At 36.0% G+C, this 21,927-nt stretch overlaps 1 protein-coding gene across 1 annotated transcript in view; it reads right to left on the bottom strand.

The window, feature by feature from the left end:
• The window catches only part of CFTR (CF transmembrane conductance regulator), a 212,974-nt gene that overhangs the window by 13,772 nt on the left and 177,275 nt on the right, over window positions 1–21,927 (bottom strand). The window contains 2 exon segments of the mRNA XM_044678477.1: window positions 4,703–4,858; window positions 14,728–14,979. Coding sequence (XP_044534412.1) covers window positions 4,703–4,858; window positions 14,728–14,979 — 408 coding nt within the window.

The raw sequence follows: 21,927 nt of genomic DNA on the forward strand, positions 1-21,927 counted from the left end.
TTGCTTCTGTTTACTTCACCAAACAGAACAATTATTAGACTGAAAAGGAAAAAAATGACTAGTAGAGATAAGATAGCCAATATAAGTAGAAATATGGTAAAAAGAATATATTTCTACTTGTCGATGAGTTCATCACCAAGCCAAATTCAATTTCATTCCTGGGTATTGAAAGAATAGGATGATGTCATTTCTGAGGAATCCTTTAACTATCACAGGGATATGAAAGAAGGAATGTTATATTAGAGAAAATGAATATCCTGACTTTTTATTTTTAAGGAAAAACAATGGACCTTTAAACTATATCAATTAATCAATCCAAAAACATTTGTTAAATTATCACTCTGTCCTAGGCTCTGTGCTAAGTTCTCATGATAATAAGAAAGGTAAGAAATAGTCCTTGATTTCAAGAAGTTCACAGACACCAAAGAGATCAAAGAAAAAGAAAAGGGATTTATATGTTTTAAAAATATTCAAAATAGTTATTTTATAGCAAAGAACTAGAAAACTAATGGGTGCTCATCAATATGGACAGAGAATAGCTGAATAAAAAATGATATATGAATAGAATAGACATGGCAAAAGGGATGATTTCAATGAAGTCTGGGAATTTTTATATGACCTGATGCAGAGCAAAGTAAATAAAATCAGAACAACTTTTATAGTAACAGCAACATTTTAGGACAAACAACTTTGACTTAAGACCAATCATAATTTCAAAAGACCAATAATGACTCAACCTACCTACTTCCTGACAGACAGGTGATAGAATCAAGGTACAGAATGAGATAAATTTTTAGAAATGTCAATTGTGGGAATTTGTTTGACTTGACTTTGAATATTTGCATATTTGTTATAAGGGTTTTTTCTTTTTTCTTTTTTTTTTCCTCTCCCAGTGGTGATAATGGTAGTGGTGGGGTTGGGAGGAAAAACAGGGAGGGAGAGAAAATCAATGTTCATTGCAAAAGAAAAAAAGAAAAGGTTATTAAGTAAGAATTGTGGATAATTAGTGTTGTCTTTGGATACTAATCTTATAATTTTTTGATGCCTCTACCTTCCTTTACAAAGCTCCTCCTGAGATGAATGCAACCTTTAGAGCAGTTTCTGCCTTGAATTGCTCACCCTGTCCTACTTCCTCAAGTATTACATTCTCCATGGGTTCTGTCCAACTCTTTAGAAGAAAGGAAAAGAGTCTGATGTAGCTAGTACTGCAAAAAAGAGAAATAGAAGGCAGGGCAGAATTTGCCAAAAATAATGGCTTGCTGTGATTTTACCTGATGTAATATGAAATCTAAGTCACTGCCTAAGGGAGAAGAGGAGTGCCACAGTCAGGTCTTCTAGGCTTTGCTTAATGGAGCAATACCTAATCTTGAATTCCCTGAGGTCTCTAATGATTGAAGCCTTAATCAACTTAGTCTTTCATGGGTTAGGAAGAGAGGAGTTGGAAGAAAAATGACAAGCACATAATATATTTTTAAAAATTTTCTCCTAGGATTTTGGAACTTTCTTTTTCTAGGTTGGATTCTGGGAAGCTTTTTAAAAATGACAATCAGAAGTTGCGTAGAAAGGTTAGAAAAACAAGAAAAATCTCTTTTGTTCAGATAGCAAAACTATTTGGGGATGTTCTGTTGTTGCTTCATTTGGGGCTTTAGTCTGCTATATAATAAACATTTTCGATGAATGTCAGACCTTTTTAGGAAGTGGTTCCTCTGTGGCCCTGAAGGTCAGGGCACCAGGCATGATGGGTGGTATCTGATAGTATACCATCTATGGAAATTGTAATGAAGTGGGGAAAAAAAACCAAAACATGTCAGGTTGAGCATCTCTGAAGTTTGCAACTCTCTTGTGAGGAGAGAGAATAAATATAAAGAGATTGAAAAGATTTACTTTAGTGGATAAGTAAGAATTTATATAGTCTCAGACAATGCAAAGTCTGGGTCTTGAGCATTAGCATTTTGGGGGAAATGAGGAAGGCCCAGACCTATGATTTCCTGAGCTTTGGGAACTCCTGCTAAAGAAAAATAAATATACTCAGGTACATGAGCAGATTTTTCTGTAGTCTCTAGATTGAGAATCTAGTTTGAGAAATGAGAACTTGAGAAATCTAGAATTTCTTGACTCTGAGACCAGTTTTCTACCCACTATCCCAAACTGCTTCCTAAAGAGAACTGCTTTGGTTAGAAGAAAAGTCATGGGGTGAGGACTTAAGAAACCTAGAAACTATTCTCTTATTATCTACTTAACTAGCTTTATGATTTGGGGCAAGTCAGTTTACATCATTGGTCCTTGGTTCCCTTCTCTGTAAAATGAAAGAGTTGAAGTAGGTGATCTTATAAATATCTTGAAGATCTAGAATTTTGTGATCTCTAAGTAAGTGACAATACAATAAAAACAAGCCATCTCTTTATCACATGAAAGGCTTTCCTATAATATTCATAAGAGTTTGCTTTATAGTAAGGAAGGGGCCAAGAAGCAATAAAAACTTAACCTTAAAAGTCCTCAGTTGACCAGGTTCCAGTCTCCATTATTCTGCATGTTTCTTTTGTTTATTGCTGTTGTCCTTAAGTTGATTCCTTTTGCATTGTTATTCTTCAAAATATTTTATTATTAGAGAATTTGAACATCTTTTCTTTCCTCCAAAAGAAATTACATTTTCTATGTATAACCAAGAATAAGTTTCTAGCATATGACAAAGTTTGGATAAAAGAACTTAAAATATTAGTCTAGGAAGTTTTAATATCTAAAAGGAGAACTGCTTTATAATGTTATTTTGGTAAGTACTACAGTCTTCTTCTCCATATGGATTTGTAATTCAACTTCCTTCAGTTCCTCCTAGCTTATAAATTCTATTTTCCAGTAGGGAAATGAAGGCCTAGGCTGAAAAGTGCTAAAATAAGCATAGAGAACAATATGTGTTCAGTAAATTATTAGTACAAACAGATGATGACAAAATATATTATAGCAGTTAGGATACTATGGGAGATTTAACTCTGGTAAAAGTGATAAAGATATAAGGAGGATGGGAGAAAGAAGCTAATTGCAAAAATTACCTAGAATTGGGGCCCAACACATCTAATTTTCAAAAATTACCTAGATTTGGGGTGGTTATGTCTAGTTTGCAAGCAATATCGTTTTCATTTAAGTTTTATTTTAAATGAACAGCTGGTAACATCTTTCTCTCTCTCTCTCTCTCATGCACACACACACACACACACACACACACACACACACTTTAAACTCTTGTTCTTACATTATAATGCACAAAGCAGTACCATATTAGTGATGTTTTATGACCCAAATCAAAGGAAGACATTTTAAAACTAGTTACAGATTAATCTGACATGCCTTATTGTATTCTGCAGACAAAACTCAGTCATTACACTTTTTATTCTCAATTCTACTGCTTCATGTTCTCATGCTTCTCCCAATTGTTTGTTATTTCAGCAGCATCCCTTATGTGTTAGAGAGTATTTGTCATCCTGCTGTGGATGCTAACACGGTGCTCAGAGCACTGAAGCACGGAAAAATGCTCAAGAAAACAAGTGGTAAGCATGCTCCAGCTGCTGAATATGTCAGCTCAGAAATGTAATCAAAACAATTAATGGCATGGCAATAATCATTTCTCATAGTGTTTCAAACATCTAAAAGAATGCAACTCATAACAAAGGAAAAAACTAACAAACATATTCTGGATTGAATGTAAGTCATACTTTAAACATTCAACTGGCAAGATTTATTAAATGCCTACTATGTACCCCTATTATAGGAATGCAAAGACAAAAATAAAAGAATCCCTGACCTCAAGGAGCTAACATTCTATTCAAAGATAAAAGAACATGTGTACAGAAAATGAAATGCAAGATGTATTTTTGTATTGTGTAGAATGAAGTAAGTTCTTGGGGAAAGACACTAGCATCTAAGAGGATCAAGGTAGACTTCCTGTAGGAGGTGATGCTTAGGTGAGCTACTAAATCTGAAGCTAGTTATTCTAAGAAGTGAGGTATAAATGCCTTCCAGGTATGGGCAAGAGCTAATATAAACCCATGTAAGCTGGAGATGGACTGTCGCATACAGGAAATAGTATGTAGGTCAGTTTGATTGGAAGTCAAAGTGCATGAAAGAGAGCAATGTACAATGAGTCTGTAAAGATAGGCTGGGACCAAATGGGCTTTAAAAGTCAAATAAAAGAATTTGTATTTTATCTTAGAGGCAAAAGGGAAGAGCAGGAAATTCCTTAGCAAAGGAGTAGCATAAATGGACCTCTGCTTAAGCAATATTAGTTTGGCAACAGTGTGGAGGAGAAGTTGGAGAAGGGAGAGATGATGTGCAGATGAGTGAAAAAGCTACTGCAATAAGTGCAGAGGGAAATGAGAGCCTGACCTAGGGTGGTGGCATGTGGGTGTAGAAAATTATAAGTGTGTGATAAACATAGCAGAGGTTGAGTCAGTGAGAACTGGTAACTAATTAGATGTGAAGGGGGAAAAAAGGGGAAGAGTTAAGGATGATTCTAAAATTGCAAACCCAGGTAACAAGATTATCATGCCTTCAACACAAATAGGGACATTAAGGAGATGTGAGAGTTTGTGGGGAGGAAAGAGAAGAGTTCTGATTGGGAAGTGATGAATTTGTGATGGCTAAGGAAGATTAGCCCTCACCACAAAAAATCTTTCATTAAATTTTGCATTTTTGCTTCTGCCATCCTTACCTGTGGTATTACTCCAAATGCTTTTCTCCACTGCTGCAAGGGTATAGAATCCCAAGATACACCATCAATCTGCATTTCTCCTTCTGTGTTTAGTAGTCTTAAAAATGCAGCTAACAAGGTGCTTTTTCCAGAACCAGTTCTGCCCAAGAGGCCCACCTGTAATCCAAAAGGAGTGAGGAATTAGGGAGTAGTTATAAATAAATCCTATTATTTATAAGCATCAATAAACTGAATGTGTTGTGTTATAAATTTCATACAGAAATAGATCACCACTATTACAAGAGCCTTTATAGTCTAAAGCAGTGTTGGGAAAACTACGCCCGGGGCCAGATGCGGCCCCCTGAAATGTTCTATCTGGCCAGCAACATTATTCCTAATCTGATGAATACAGTGAGTAGGATACAATACAATGAAATTTCAAAAGAGTTGCCTTAGAAACAGACTGACAAATGAGCATTTCCTTTCCTTTGGCCCCCTCTTTAAAAAGTTTGCCCATCACTGGTCTAAAGGATTGGTTTCTCTTTATTTTCTTGCTCATTCCTCAACTGTGAGCAATGCTTAGATTGAAAAGACTGACTGACATCCAATGATCTTGAAGTGGAGGCTAACTGGTCGAGGTGGGGATGGAACCCATAACCTTGATCTTATTAGCATTATTGAGTTAACTGTTGCTATAGAAAATTGTTTCCAATTAATACAAAATGATATAACCTTGAAAATACCTTTAAGCAAAAGCAAAACAAGTGTCCTTGCCCACTTTAGTGAATAAACCTATGAAAGGGTTTTTAATAGACTCTGGGGCTTCTTGGTCTGAGGTCTAACTAGCAAAGGCAATCATTAGGTTTCAATGAGATAATTCAATTCAATCAACATTTTAAAGTGCTTGGTAGGTTGTTACCTTCACACTTGAAGAGGACTAAAGAGACATCATTTAGTCAGGGTCAATGTACAGAGTGCCCCACTGTAGCTGATACAGTCAATACAAACTTGGAAGGCTCTATCACAGGTTGGGTACAAAGCCCATAAACATTTGGGATGGAGTTTTCTCTAAATTTGTGCTAAACAATTGCTACTGCAATTCTGCTTTGCTCACAGAGCACGGAGTCTTCTTTGATGTGAGCATAACACGTTGGATAGGTCCTGTGCCACCCTGCCATGTCTCACAATCAAGACCAAAGTTCTTCAGAGAGACCTTGAGAGTGTCACTCTATCACTTCTCCTGACCTGTGTGAGTGCTTGCTTGTCTTGTGTTAGGTTCTCTGTAAAATAGTCTTTTAGATCAAGATACACTTGGCATTCAAATAACAAGGCCAGTCCATTGGTAGTAGCTTACTACTACAGGTAAAGGATTAGGGACACAAAGACAAAACTAAAATTGTCCCTGTCCTCAGAAAACTTACATTCTATTGGGAGAAGCAAAATACAAATGCAAATTATATATGATGTTTTATATATATATGCATACACATATATGCACATATATTGTCACTGTATGTACAACAACGTGCATACTTTTGCATGTGTAGTAGTAGAAATACAAGAACAAAAATTGTCCATTCCCTCAAAAAGTTTTAATTCTACTGGGGGAAACATCTTACACACAAATAAGTACAACATACATACAAAGTCTGTGTGTGTGATTTGTATATATGTGTGTGTGTGCTGTATAGTGTGTTGCATATATGACTGCATGTGTGTGTTGTATATGTATGTTTTATGAATGATTATATGTGTAGAATGTACATATATATATACACACACACACACACACAATGTATATGATACTCTCCATACAACAATGTCTATACTACTACATGTATAGTAGTGGAGATAAAAGAAAAAAATATATCCCCTGCCCTAAAAGACTTTTTATTCTGTTGAAGGAAGCAACATGTATACATGTATACAAAGTAATTTCAAAAGGCAGAATGCTAACAACTAAAGGGTTCAAGAGTGTCCTAGAGTAGAAGGTGGCACCTAAGAAAGCTCTGAAGGAAGTTAAGGATTCTGGGAGAATAACAAAATTCTCTTATAATGTCCTTTTCAGTGCATTGTCAGTAACTCCTTGAAATGACTAACTACCAGATCAACCAATCAGTGATGGCTTTTTCAGCTATGCTCACAACCCAAATGATTCCCTCACCAACTAAGATGAGCTGCACCATCAACTATGCAAACTAATGCTTCAGTGGCATTAATAATACCTCAATCAACAATCAGTCACTTTGAGCAATCACTAAATCATGCTACATTCCCAACACTTAGAACTTTCTACATATATCATGTTCCTCTAGTCAACATTTGCACAGCTCTGTATGATTAACCCAAATCCTCCCTTTAGAAATGAGGAAACTCCAAATCTCACAGGCAGATGTGATTTGTCAAATTAAATCTAGTAAGCTAAAGAGGGATTGGAATTCAGAACCGGAAGTCCTGACCTCCTGCTCTAATCTCAGGGACAAAGGGCCATGTTCTCTTTCTGCCAGCAACAAATAGTAGTAGCTTCAGACAACACAACCAAAACACTATCATAGTCAGACCTTGGTCTTTCCTTGCTTTTGCTAGGAAAAGGCAGGGATGAAAGAATAGCATGAGTGTTCAAGCACTAGCTCATAATGCCTTTTCTGATCCCCTCATTTGTTAGTCTTCCCTCTTAAACTATCTAGTATTTAACTTAGTTGTTTTTCAGTCATTTTCAGTCATGCCCAACTCTTTATGATTTTATTTGGAGTTTTCTTGGCAAAGACACTGGACTGGTTTGGCATTTCCTTCTCTAGCTAATTTTACAGATGAGGGATCTGAGGCAAACAGAGTTAAGTGACTTGCCTAGGATTTAACAACAATTAAGTGTTTGAGACCATATTTGAACTTGGGAAAATGAGTCTTCTTAAGCACAGATTCTATCAGCTGGGTCAGCTAGCTGCCCTATTTTAATTATTTTGCATTTATTTTTTTGAAATTTATAAGTTCTTAAGTGTTTATCTCCTTTATTAGAATGTAAGCAAGTAGAAATGGTTCCATTCATTGTGTTTATATCCCCAGCACCACATACAGTGTCTGGCACATAGTAGGTACTTAATAGAATACCTTCTGATTGACTTCAGAGCACTGAGTTTAAGAGACATTATCTGGTCTTCTTTAGGTTGCTCATTGACTAATAATGCATTGAGACCAACAGATTTTCTGGGAATAAAGAACTGCATTTGGTCATACCTAACAAAGACTTCTTGTTATTTATATAATTGGCATGTAACAACTCTTTTCCGGGATTTGCTTTTTTAAGCTGCACACTGATTGGGTACATAATGTCAGAGCATTTGGTTGCAAGTTATCCTTTGAGATATAGCCTTATCCCAGGTGAATATTTTCTATTATTCTTTCTTTAATAATGGTTTCTTCACAATATTAACTTATATTTTGAAACTTCTTCAAAGTTAGAGGAGGCAGCATGGTATAGTAAATAAAATACTGGATGAGTCTTTCTGACTCCAGGTCAGGTACTTTATCCACTGTGTCTTCTAGCTGCCCAATTATTAAATAGAGTTTCCCAATTTGGGGGTCCACTATAACAGTGAAACCATAGGGTTTTTTTTTCTTTTTTAACCTTGTCCATCTCACAGGACTATTGATGAAGATTGTGAAGATGGGATTAACTCTCCCCTGACTACTTTGAGATTTAATCACCAGAAGCATATACACCCCCACTTTACACTTAAGTGGTTGGAGGTCTGCAACCCACATGCTAAAGCCGGTGACAACTCGGAAATGACTGACCATCCCCTGGGCAGTACTAAGAAAATTAAAAAACTAAAATTGGTCCCGTAAAGTGGGGGGGAAGGCACAGGAAGTGATGAAAAGAAGGGTCTTTAAAAGTAGTTGCAACTTTCTATGAGGGAGTTGTTCAAGCTCTTTCAAGGTTGTGAAGGCTGGTGGAAGATCATTTGGTGAGAATGTTCTTAGATTTTGGATTGGTGAGTGGAAAAAGCTGACCTTCCTTTCCTGCCTGCCAAAGAGATTAATACCAGATAGGTTTCCCTCTCGGAGGCAGCGTGGGTGATACCTAACTTACCTCTGGGCCCTCCAGCTGGGCTCTTGGAGCCCTGCTGGAGTAAAGCCAGATGCTGGAGCAGATATTTATCTCATTAAGCTAGATTTCTTACTCTACCGCCTTTCTCATTTCTCACCTTACTTTCCCCCTCTATTTTGTAAATAAAACTACTAAAAAGTCATTTTGACTTGAGATATATTAATTTCAGCAACCACATTTCTCTTATATTTAGTCTAACCTTAATTTTTTAACCCTTACAGGATCAAATGCACTTATACAAAGCACTTTGTAAATTTTAAACACTATATATATGCCAGTTAGCATTATTGTGTTTGATCTTTATGCCTCATATTTTTATAGTGATTTATATTTGTGAAGTCCTTCCCTCATAATAACCGTGTGTGAATATTAGTAGACCTATTTCACAGATAAAGTAACTATGGCTCAAAGACCTTAGGTCATTCAGTGAGCAGTAGGCTTGGGACTTGAATTCAGTTTTATTTTCAAGACAATGACTCTTAAATAAAATCCCACCTACTTCTTAATTAGTTTTGGCAATGAAATCAAAGTATTCGGTGGGGGGGGGTGCTCTACATAGACTTGGATCTGGTAGCATTTTGGAGGATACTATAAATAAGTGGGATTCAACATATTTCATCTAGTTTACTTTTTAAATTGCACTTTCTCTGACTGAACTATTTTTCAGTCTCTCATCCTCACCAGAAGGCACCACAATGAGAGAAAACAAGATCCCTCATAGTAAAAAATATATACGCCTTTGGTGTATTATGTTCATCTTATTCTACAGTTTAAATAGAAAAATGTAGTAGCCCTAGGGAATACTACCCAAACATATGAATACATTCATTTCAGCTACATCACCCTTTTCTTTAATAAAGACGGATTACTTGGGTAGGCATTTAAGTATTCATCCGTGCTGTAATCTGAGTTAACACCTGAGTTAGAGATCTATTATTTTTGGCATCCAGTTCAGTATTCTTCTGTATCCTGACTAAGTCAATCTGCTCAGAGCAGGGGAAAAATTTATATTTATGAACAATTTCCTCTTTGTACATTGAGAAATATGAATGAAAAATATAGCCAAGTTCATCCAAAGCAATAAGACTTGGAAAACTGTTAAGTGGCTAAGTAATTCATTTGCCCATAGACCCAACTATATTTATCATATGCTGTTCAGAGCATTTCTAGAAGTTTATGATTTGATTCTCCATTCAAAAGTAATCCTATCATTAAAGTTTCTGTTTAAATTCAGTTTTAATTTTTCAAACTATACTCTTAGAAGAAAGGCAACAAAGAAAAATTGTGCTTGAGAAAAAACAACTAGGATATTATCATTTATCATTTCAGTTGTTTTTTCTTTAAGAAGAAAATGTGGCAATAAAAAGAAAAACATTCATCAGCTAAGATTTGGTGACATTTAGACCTTGCATAATTCATACAATGAAACTATCATGAATTAGTGGTCTCATGAACTATAGACATTATTCTTGGACAAGGTGATATTGGTGGCATGTCCACATCCTTAAAGGCGGAGTTTTTGTCTAGTGTACCCTATTCTAAGATAATCAAATGAACTATAATTTGCCACTTACATTTATCTCTTTAAGTTCCATCAAGATGCTAAAGTTCATTGAAATTTACTCAAAATTATGTAAGGATTCTTCCTAACTTACAGCCTTAGGGAGTTGTGTGGGACAGTGAAGGGTTAAGAGCCTAGCCTAAAGGCACATTGCTAGTGTTTATAAGTGATAGGTCTTGATCTCAGTCTTTTAGAGGCCAAGGTTAGCCCTTCTATCCACTATGCCCTCTTTCCCTCTTTTTATAACAAACTCATTTAAACACTTTGTTTCAAGAAGACAGACGGAATCATTTCTATACGAACCTATGGTTTTATAAGCATAGAAAAATCCCAATGAGGGGAATCCCTCTACCAGTACAAGTCCGTGTCTGTTCTGTGACTTTGAATCTTAGTTCCTTGATCAACCATAAAATACATATTGATACTTCCCTAAAGCTACATACATGCATACACAAACCCAAACATACACTACAGATTTAACAACACAATATTAGATATGTCTCAGATACTCAAAACCAAGAATAAAAATCTTCCCAAATCTTACAGCATGAATTCCTATCCTTAAATCACTAAAACCATGTAGAAAAAATCAAGATTCTGTTCCTTTGCTTATTATGCCATGAAACACTGATCCACACTTGCTGATGGGGGAAGGAGATGAGCAATTTTGAAACAAAGATGGGAAGTGATGGATGTTTGGCATAGAAAGAGAAAAAAATGAAGAGATTAGTCAAGGCTTCCTATCTTCACTTATATAAATCCACTCATTATTACAATCCATAACCTGTTGACAGTTGTCTTGGAAGCAATCCTAGGTGTCAGAAAAGAAAAAAGATACTTTCATATGCCTGAAAAGTTCTATGTATAAAACAAGTCAAAACAATGAACTATCCTTTGAACAGGAAGCTGCTGAATTTCCAAATACCAAAGGTGATGCATAAATACAATCGTTCAACATTTCTCCTCTTATCTTTCCTAAAATTTTGGTCTTCACTGAGCCTCTCTCTGTCCTAGCATAGCAATGTGGAACTGGAGAAAGAGCATTATATTTGAAGTCCAAAGATCAGAGTTTGAATTTTGGCTCTGTTGTTTGCTATCTCCCTGATTTGAGGCAAGTCTTTTAAACTCTCCAGGCCTCATTTTTCTCATCTGATAAGAGAGGAGAAGAGAGGAGACTGAATTATTTTTAGGATCTCTGTGAATTCTAAATAATATGCTGCCATAATAAAACCCAATCATTTTTAGAAGAAAGCAATGACTCTAAACAATTGTAATGGGAGAATCTACAACCTATTAAAATGACATATAAAAGAAACTACTCAAACAAAAATACTAAGACTTTCACAGAGCTGTCCATTTCAAAGCATATCTTGCCAAAGAATAATATTCTTAGTGAAAAGAAGGGTTGACAATGTCCAGAGAAGAATAATAATATCTAAATTATAATTATTTAATCTATAAACCAACACCTCCTCCTTGACATACTAGTCTCTCTGGGTTTTAGGGACACTGTCTCTCCTTAGTTCTCCTCCTACTTATGCAACCACCACTTTCTCAGTGTTTTCTGTAAGAGCATAATACATATCCTAACTATTAAGATGAACCTAAATATTCTGTGCTGGACCTACTTTCTCTCTATTGACTACTATTCTCTCTTGGTTAACTCATCAACCCTGATGGGCTCAATTATCATCTCTATGATTTACTTTATGTATTTTAATTGTCCTTTAAAACTGAAATATGAAGGTGTGCCTTTTTATGGTCTAAAATTATTTCCTATCCTCCAAGACCCATTATCCTCATTCAGGACTCCCTACATGAGGATCCGTTTCCTTTGGACAACTACAATAATCTTCTAGTTGATCTTCTTGCCTATCCTTCCCTCTTCCATTTCATCCTCCACACTGACAAAGTGATAATACTAAAACACAAGTATGGCAATGTCATTCTCCTGCTCAATAAACTCTATGGTCTCTAAAATAAAAGAAAAACATCTCTGTATAGCATTTAATGTCCTTCACAACTCAGAAGCAACTTACTTTTCCAGCCTTATTATTATTATATTACTCCTCTTCAAGAACACTTCAGTTCAACTAAATTGACCTCTTATAGTACCTCCACATAGAGAACATTCTATTGCCCACCTCCATGCCATTACACATCTTTCCTTATCTCTAGAGTAGATTTCTTTCTCAACTGCCTATTAGAAACCTTTGTTTCCTTGAAATCTTACCTCAAATACTACCTCTGACATGAGATCTTTCCTGATTATTAGTTTGATTATACCTCCAAAATTACCTTCTATATATTTATTTTCCATATCTATATAAGTGCACATATTGTCTCTCCCCCTTAGAATGAAAGCTTGTTAAGGGCAGGGACATTTTTATCTTTCTATCCCCAGTAGCTATCATGTGATGGATGCCACCTTCAGAACAAGTTTAAAAAAAAGTCATTTTCAGAACAGGTTCACAGGGGTTTGCAGCTCAATATCTACTTTCCCTTCCCTTATAGGAGATTAACTGGCTTAAATCAGGTTCATCAAGTTTCCTAAAATTCCAGGGCAAAAGGCAATGATAACAGTTTTCATTCAAAAACATCTCAACAGTACTAACAACTACCCTGAAAGAAATGCTATTGGCATCATTTTACAAACACTGTGAGAATTGAGTTAATTCCAATTTTCACACTCTATTAAGTATTGCAGCAGCCATTTTAACAACTGATGGACTATGAGGCACAGCTGGGTAGCTCAGTGGATTGAGAGTTAAACCTAAAGACAGGAGGTCTTGAGTTCAAATGTGGCCTCAAACACTTCCTGACTCTATGATGCTGGGCAAGTTACTTAACTTCCATTGTCTAGCCCTTACTGCTCTTCTGTCTTGGAACCAATACATAATATTGATTCTAAGATGGAAGATAAGATTTAAAAAAAAACAGATGGACTATCCTGTCTATATGGAGATATTGATATGATGTTAAGAGACCTAGAGAAAAGTTTCCCCTAAATTGGAAAGGGGATGGGGTGGAGTCTTAAAAGGATTGAGCAGAAACTTCATAAGATGAGAAGATATAGAATCCAGATGGTTTGGTATTTGTAAAGAGATCCACTGACATATAAGACAATGATATTAAGCTTTTTGTTGTTGTTTTTAAAATTCTGAGATTCTGGGATAGATTAATTTAAGAAATAAACTAATTTTGTTTTTGAATGTCTGACAAATTTGCCCCTTCAAGAAACGAATGTATTTATGCTAGGCACGAAGGAGGGAGCAACTAGGATTTATAACACATGATTTTTGTGTCAGACCACAATTTCTGATTATACTATTTCTTATTTTCTGATTATACTTTTAATTGTTCTGCATGTGTTATATGACTTCAATATTTTGGGGTGGGATATTGGGGGATGAACACCTGAATGGGAAAGAGCCCAACTTAGTTTCTAAAAAGAAAGATTCAGATCACAGATTTAGTGTTGGACAAAAGCTTAGAAATCATTGAGTCTCATTTTACAGTTTAGGAAACTGAGGCATATTGAGGTTAAATGTCTTTCCCAAGATTACATCAGTAGTATAAATCTGAGGTAGGATTTGAGCCAAGCTCTTCTTGTCTCTAAGCCCAGTACTCTATCACTACATACCACATTCCCTCTGAGATAGGGTGGGAAGCAGAATGGACTAGATAACTTTTAAAATCCTTTCCAGTTCTGAATCCATGATTCTACGGAAATAACAGACAATTACTTATTTCACATCTGAGTTGGAAACTCTAGATGGTGCTAATCATCTATATATCATTGTGATATCGGTTTATTTAATGATTTCATTGCTCAATAACTGATAAAGTAGTAATGAATTATGAGATGGACTCCCCCACCAAAGCCTTGTGGTTCATTGTAGCAGAGAGACAACTCTGGGCTCCATAATGTTTTGTCAGTAAAGTATAAATTCTGGAAATTTCTGCCAAATTAGAAAGGCTTTGGGTATGGACCTAGTCTTATTGTCAGTCTTTTCAATTCTGTCTGACTCTGTGACCCCATTTGGGGTTTTCTTAGCCAGGATATTGAAGTGCTCTGCCATTTTCTTCTCTAATTCTTTTTACAGATGAGGATACTGAGGCAAACAAAATTAACTGACTTGCCTAAGGTCACACAGATAGTAAGCACCTGAGGTTAAAATCGAACTTAGGTCTTCCTGACTCCAAAGTCAGCACTTTATTTACTAAGCTACATTGCCTGACAACATACCATTCCATCAATGTCTAGTGTGAGTTTTCTGTTTCAACAAAGGTGTTACAAAGAGGTTTGATGATGTTTCTATTGACAGTTAAAGCTGATGACAGATTCCATAGAATAAGAAATGTTTTATGTCTCACCCTTTGCCCAGGACTTATTGAGAAGGAAATGTTCTCTAATACAGCATTCCCACCATCTATATATTTGGCTGTGAGGTCTTTGACAATCATCTGACCTCCAGAGGGCCAGTGGTTTTCTTTATTTACGTGCTCGTTCTCAATGATCAGAACTTGTGAAAGCGGATTTTTCTTCAATGATTTGGCCGGTTTGGTAGGTAGAGGTTCTTCAGCGGGCATATCAATGAATTTAAATACTCGGCTCACGGACCGCATCTGGAAACCAAAATAAACAATATTTGAAATCAGGGTAGGCAGAATTAAAATCCATACCAAGTGCAATAAATAGTGTAGTTGTTTCCTAAAGCAAAGTTCCTCCCATCCGAAGTGGGGTCAGCTGATCACAGGTAGCTAATTACAGGTACCGTCATTTAGGTTTTTGCCTGAGAGTTTCCAATGATTTAACAGGAAATAGTTGGCTATATTTAAAAGATTAACAAAGAATAATTAGTCATGCCTTGTACAAATGGGCTTTGTATTAACCTGTTGACATTTTGTGATCGATAACATTCGCAGTTATGCAAGGGATTCAGAAATGCTCACTCTTCATGCTTAAGTGGACTGAAAGAGATTTTTCTTTCCCACATTAGGCAGTATTACGCAATATTATACCAGGGGTGCCACAAAGTGAAATCCACCAAGCTACAAAATCCGATAAAGGTGCTTGACTTTCTCCTGCATTGCTTTTATCACAAAGTTTCATTCGGGAAGAAAAGTTTGGTCAATGGATAATTTTAGCATTTTTTTTGTCACAAAAGTCCATAAGCAAGCATCAGATCATTTGAGGGCATTTTCATCCAAATCTAGCAGTAAATATATGATGAAATTTAAAATTAAATTGCATCACGTTTCTGAGGAGAAAAGGCAAATTGCATTGAATGTCTTATTTGGATCTTCCTTCTCCTCTACTGGATGCAGCATCACGCTTGAATCTGAAAGGCAAAAACTAACATCTACATATGGAAAACATGCATACACTCATCCACATGCATGTTTGCCACCTATATTGTGTATTATGCAATTAACCACATTTTTAAAAAGGAGCTATTCCATTCATATTAATTAATAGTGATTCTTGCCTGGAAATCTGTATTTTTATGGGGGGAAAAGGACTGGAAATATTTACATTTATACATTTACTATAAAAGTATATTGTTTATGAGTCCGTAATACATACTTACGCTGTTTGTCCTGATTTTCCCCCCACAATTTAACTATCAGGGTTTGACATTGGATTCACAAATCAGAGACTTTATAGGAGTCTCTTTGCAGTCTTCCACTGCAAAATGAAGTTAAAGCCACTTTGGAGGATAATGATATAAGTAAGATTTATTTAAGTAAGGCTTAGGATATTAGAAATTATTCTAAAATACCAAAAATATGAGGTGGGCATTTCCTAGCAGAGTTCCTCCCCTATAATAGACACTTAATGTTCAATAAATTAAATTTAATTTCTACATAAATTTTGCTTCATCTTGATTGTAGCAGAAAAATGGGAAAAGGTACTCAGCTCTAGTAGATAGAGTAGAAAAGGAACATTTAATGGATGATCTAGTTGAAATACCAATGCCACTTTTCTCAGTGCTTTTCTCAAGTTCTTCATTTTATTGTTTTTTTCTAGTAATTCTTTCCTTCCCACATCCTACATAAATCCCATGTATAGAATACTTTGTCCTTAACTTGGGGGCAATCTTCAATAGTCACTCATGAGAGAGAAATTGTTTATGGCCAAACTCCTGATGTGTGACTTTTTTTTGCCACTTGAAGTAGAAAGGACTCAATAGCCCACATCTTTAATAAATGACTCTGGCAGAGTGGAATGGTAAGCTTTTGTTTCCAACTTGTCATTTCTTGATGCTGCATTATAAATTACTCTCATAGACTGATATATTCTCCTTCTGCTCCCCTCAATTAATTCTTAAGTAAGGCCTATTAAGTTTTGTATGTCACAATAATTAACATAATTTAATTTTCAAAGCTGTAGAGCAGCTACTGTTTTGAAGGTCAGGAAGATAAATTAGGAGTAAAATCATCACTAAGGTGGAGTTCAAATGAAATAATTCAGGAAGGCCACAATTTAATAGCCCCAAAATATTTATCCTTTAAAGAAAAAAAAAGCACTACCTTGAAATGTTTTGACGGCATGAAAATTCAGTCTGCTTTAAAAATGTAGATTTGTGAAATAATAATATCATTTCATTACCTTGATTTTTTCCCATGTTAACTTTTTTTTTCTGGTAGAAAACTTACATAAAAATCTTCTTTTGATTTGGTGTAATACATTCCTACAATAAACTACTTAAAGAGCAGTTTTGGTCAAGAATTGAATGAAATAGCCAATTAAAAAGACATTACTGTTGATTTTTTAAAACCAATATATTCACTACTTATGTTTAAAAAAATCCCAGCAAAACATCTGCAAGTGATCTTTTCTCAGTGTTGACATGCAAATGCTAGACCTGAATTTTGTCGAATGTCTCTCATGCTAGAGGATAGAAATGCAGCTTCATGGGATTGGTAGCCCTCAGATCATAGACTCTAAAGTCTTGAAATCCAACACTGCCATTGCTCCATTGATGCCAGCGGTGCCAAATTTGTGTCAGTCTTGCTTGTCCACTTCCTAATTAGACATTTGGGTGATACTGCTTTGTGTAGTGTGTCTATAATGATGTCACCATTCTTATTTGTGGCTCTCTTATCTATGCTGTGGAAGCATTCCCTGGAAGAGGGGTCATCCTGGAGGCTCTGTTTTGGAATGCATAATTTGGAGATAAAGGTCCAGGAGCCAAGACCATCATAATTAAGCAGCATCAGCATTGGGCAGCAGTCATGGCCAGCAGCCACCATGTTAACTATTCTCAGAAACAATGTACTTTAGAGGGGGAAGAACTTTGTTTTCAGTTGTGGAACCATCATGCTTTTGGAGGCATCAGAAACTGATACAGTATTATTATGGCTAACAAGCAAAGCCTTTCCCACTGGCAGAGAAACTGACCCCCTGGACCCAAGGACCATTTCCATTGCCATTAAATTCTGATACCAGTTGATCAAAAGGCACCTAGTGGAGTACTGGCTGGCTTTTCATCAACTTCTTTAATGTAGGCAGAAAAAGCTGCATCTGAAATCACAAGATCCAGTGGCCAGCAAAACTTTGTTAAGATGCCAGTTCAAACAAAAGACAGTAGAATGAGTTAGCTTTTTTATGTGTTTGTTCACTCACTAGTCATTTTCAGACCCAAAATAGCACACAGAGATCAGTTGAACTCTGCTACTTAGAGCAAACTTATTCTCCAGGGGAGACCATTTAACAAAGGTAACTGCATGATTAATCTTTAGGATCACCAGGGTTGGTTTCCAGATTCCGTCTTTCTGGCTCCAGATATAGGCATTGTGCTCTGCATCACAAGTTACAAATTAATTGCTCTAGGAAGCCCAGTCAATACCTGTGATGTGTCCATTGGGCTCCTTATGTTCATGGGCTTTCACATATTGTTCCCGTTCTTCCAATAGATGTAGACTGCATGATTATTATGTCTAAGGACAATCTGGGTTATGGTCTCTGTTCTGAGCATGGCACGTGATTGACTCTCATTAAAAAAATAATGGTGTAAGGATATTATGCTTAGCATTTCAAAAGGGAAAAAGCTAGGATGGGGAGGTACAAACAGGACCCAGAGCTAAGGATTCAAACACTCTGGTTAGTCAACATGAATAAGCTCTGAAAGGTTATCAGGAGGAAAATGGAGGCAGGGAAGGAATAGCTGACAGGGATCTTTTTTTATTTTTGGTTTTGATGATTTTGAAGATTAACGAGGTTTTTTGGCAAAGATCCTGGAATGGTTTGCCATTTCCTTTGTCATCTCATTTTACAGATGAGGAAACTGAGGCAAATATGGTTAAGCGACTTGCCTGGGATTGCACAGTTAGTAAATGTCTGACATTAGATTCGAACTGAGGAAGATGAGTCTTCATGACTCCAGGCCAGGTACTGTATTCACTCTGTCACCTTGCTGTCCCAGAGAAAATTATTTACCATATCTTGTATTCTGCATCTTCAAACAAAAGGCCTAAGGCCTGGCCTGCAACTTTGGATAAGGCAGGAGATCAAGTAGAAACCAGGATACTCAACCATTAAACTATTTTAGTTTCATGTTAAACTAAGGAACATTTTATTACAAAAGCAGTAAACTATGTCATAAGGAACAAATGGTGCCATGCCCATTAAATGTCGGCTGCTTCCATAAGCAAAAATGGGTTCTGGAAATTTATAAGACACAACTCTACATAATTCTTAGGTTAAAACAAGCTAAAACAAAGGGGAGAGCTTTCTAAAATAGGCAATCTTACGGAATCTACACTCTTAGGAGAAGGTTATTTGTATCTTTTATCTCCTTGACTATTGGGAATTTGTATGGCCTCTTTGTATGGCAGCTAGGTAACACACTGGATAGAGTGCCTGGAGTCAGGAAGACTCATCTTCCTGGGTTCAAATATGGCATCAGATACTAGGTGGGTGACCCCAGTCAAATTGCTCAATGTTGGTTTCCTCAGTTTCCTCATCTGGAAAATGAGATGAAGAAGGAAATGGCAAATCACTCCAGGATCTTTGCCAAGAGAACTTCATTAATCTTTAAAAATTAGGATAATGAAATTATTTTATCATCCCATAAATTTACATTTTTAAAGTGAGCCAAATTTTTATGCCCTGGAAATATTTCAGAGTAGTGCTTTTTTTTTTCTTTTAAAGATAAATACATTTGGGCCACTTTAAATTGTCACCTTCCAGAATCATTTCACTTGAACTCCATCTTAGCAATGATTTCACTCCCAATTTATCATCCTAACTTTTGAATAGTAGCTGCAACCTCTGTTCGCCTCATTTTACTCACTTGTAAAATGAGGGCAATAACATAGCATCCATCTGAGGTTTTGGAGGAGAATCAGATGAAATAATAATTGCAAAATGCTTGGCAGAGTGACTGCTACATAATAAGTGATATATAAATGCTAGCTATTATTAGCTAGCTATTATCATGGACCTATATTTGAGCTGACTGAATTGAATTCATCACTCAAATCCATCCTCACCTTTGATGTACAGAAAGATGATGCTTTCTGATGTGATGTCTTCCAACCACAAATATGATATTGATACCCAATAGTGGAATGCATCAATCATATTTGTAAGAGTGGAGCATTCTTGTCTTTCCTATGGAGCAATTCACCACCTCTTTGTCACACTACCTGGTGTGTGATCCTTAAGCAAATGATGCTAAGCTAGATGGAAAACCACCTGGCTGAACTTCTCTGTCTAAAGCCATGTGATGTCACCTTTTGTTTATGGGTTACTTATCTACAGCACGAGTGTTGATATTTGCCGTAAATATTTCAGAACATTTCTGGGTGTGGGAGGAAGGATGAGTTGCTGCTTTCAGACACCTGTATTGTGTTTAGTTCCACATGTGTTAAAATGTAATTATAGGTGACATTGTTCAAAAGCTTCATTGTTTTACTGACATCCAGGAATCTACATAACTAAATGGAGAATTACAGTAATGCAACTTCCTTAGGGCCACAATCTTAGAGCTGGAAGAAACCATATAGGCACTACAGTTCAAGATCATCATTTTTCAAAAGAGCCAATTGAAGCCCAGAGAGCTAAAGGGACTTTTCCCAAGGTCATACGAGTAGGAAGCAGGAGAGCAAGGATTTAAGGCCATGTCTCTCACTCTGAATTCATTTCTCCCCCTCTATTTAGCACTTAAGGAATCATAGAAGCATAGACTTAGAGCTAAAAGGGATCTCAAAAGTTGTGTAATCTAATTCCTTCACTTTTAGATAAGAAACCTGAGGGGAGGGGAAATTAAGAACTTGTCCAATGTTATAACACCTACAAATGTCAGAGTTGAGATTTGAAATATCTTCTAAATTTAAAGTCAATGTTCTGTCCACTGAGCATTACTAGACCTTCCTAAAATTTATATCCTCACTTTTCTTGACTATAAGTATATTTTGTCTTTTAAATTCAAAGGAGGCCATAGAATATTATTTTGTTTTGAGTCTTTCTCAAACATTTTCTTTTTTATAGAATCTATAGCCAGGCATTTCAGCTCCTCTCTTTCCTCCCCTACCATAGAAGACATTTTCTGACAAACATAGATAGATAGATAGATAGATAGATAGATAGATAGATAGATAGATAGATAGATAGAGATAGAGATAGAGATAGAGATAGACAGATGTCTTTCATATTCCCATTTTTCAGTTCATTCTCTGGCAGTAAACATTCACAAGTTTTTCTTCAAATATTAAATCTGTAGCTGTATATAATATTATCTTGGTTCTATTTGTTTTACTTGTTGTTATCTCATATAGTTCTTTCTAAGCTTTTAAAAATATTGTTTCTATTGCTTCTCATGGTTTATAATATTCCATCACAATCATATGCCACAAGTTATTTAGCCATTCCCCAATGGATGGACATCCCCCTCAACTTCCAGTTCTTTGCCATTTTTCAATCATTTTCATTGAGATTTTTTATTTCATTTAATCATTACTTTTAGGCAGATATATATATATATGTGTGTGTGTGTGTGTGTGTGTGTGTGTGTGTGTGTGTAAACCTACACTAGCATACAACCCCTCAGCTGTAAATTACCTTTAAGCTGCTGATTAGCAACCAAGACACCTAACCTTATGTTGGCACAGTAATTCATTTTAGGCTGGTTATTCCTGCTGATTTAATAAGGGAGATGTGCAGAGAAGCCAGGTTGAGGTCTACTTTGTCATAGCTGTATATAGGTATATATTCCATTCAGAGGTGAAATTCATTTCTTATAAACATCAGTATTTATATATATATATAGTATTTACCTATTTACTTTAAGGTCTGATAGAAAGAAAGATAGATAGAAGGAAATTCATTCTCTTGAAGAAAAAAAAGTCTCTAAATCTGTGGGAGGGAGATTAACTATTGATTAGGTTACTTAGATTAATTTACCCCAAAGGTAGATTAAATCATAGGTTCTATGAGCACAATCTGAGAACACTGTAAACAAGTGCTCAGTAGAGTGGGGCGCAGGCAAAGTAATTTCTGACTAATAAGTCATCAATCTTAAACCTTTCAACATCCTCATTTCGGGCAGGCTTCTTATTTTATTATGA

The sequence above is a fragment of the Gracilinanus agilis genome, chromosome 5 (genome assembly GCF_016433145.1).
Source record: "Gracilinanus agilis isolate LMUSP501 chromosome 5, AgileGrace, whole genome shotgun sequence".
Classification (NCBI taxonomy): domain Eukaryota; kingdom Metazoa; phylum Chordata; class Mammalia; order Didelphimorphia; family Didelphidae; genus Gracilinanus; species Gracilinanus agilis.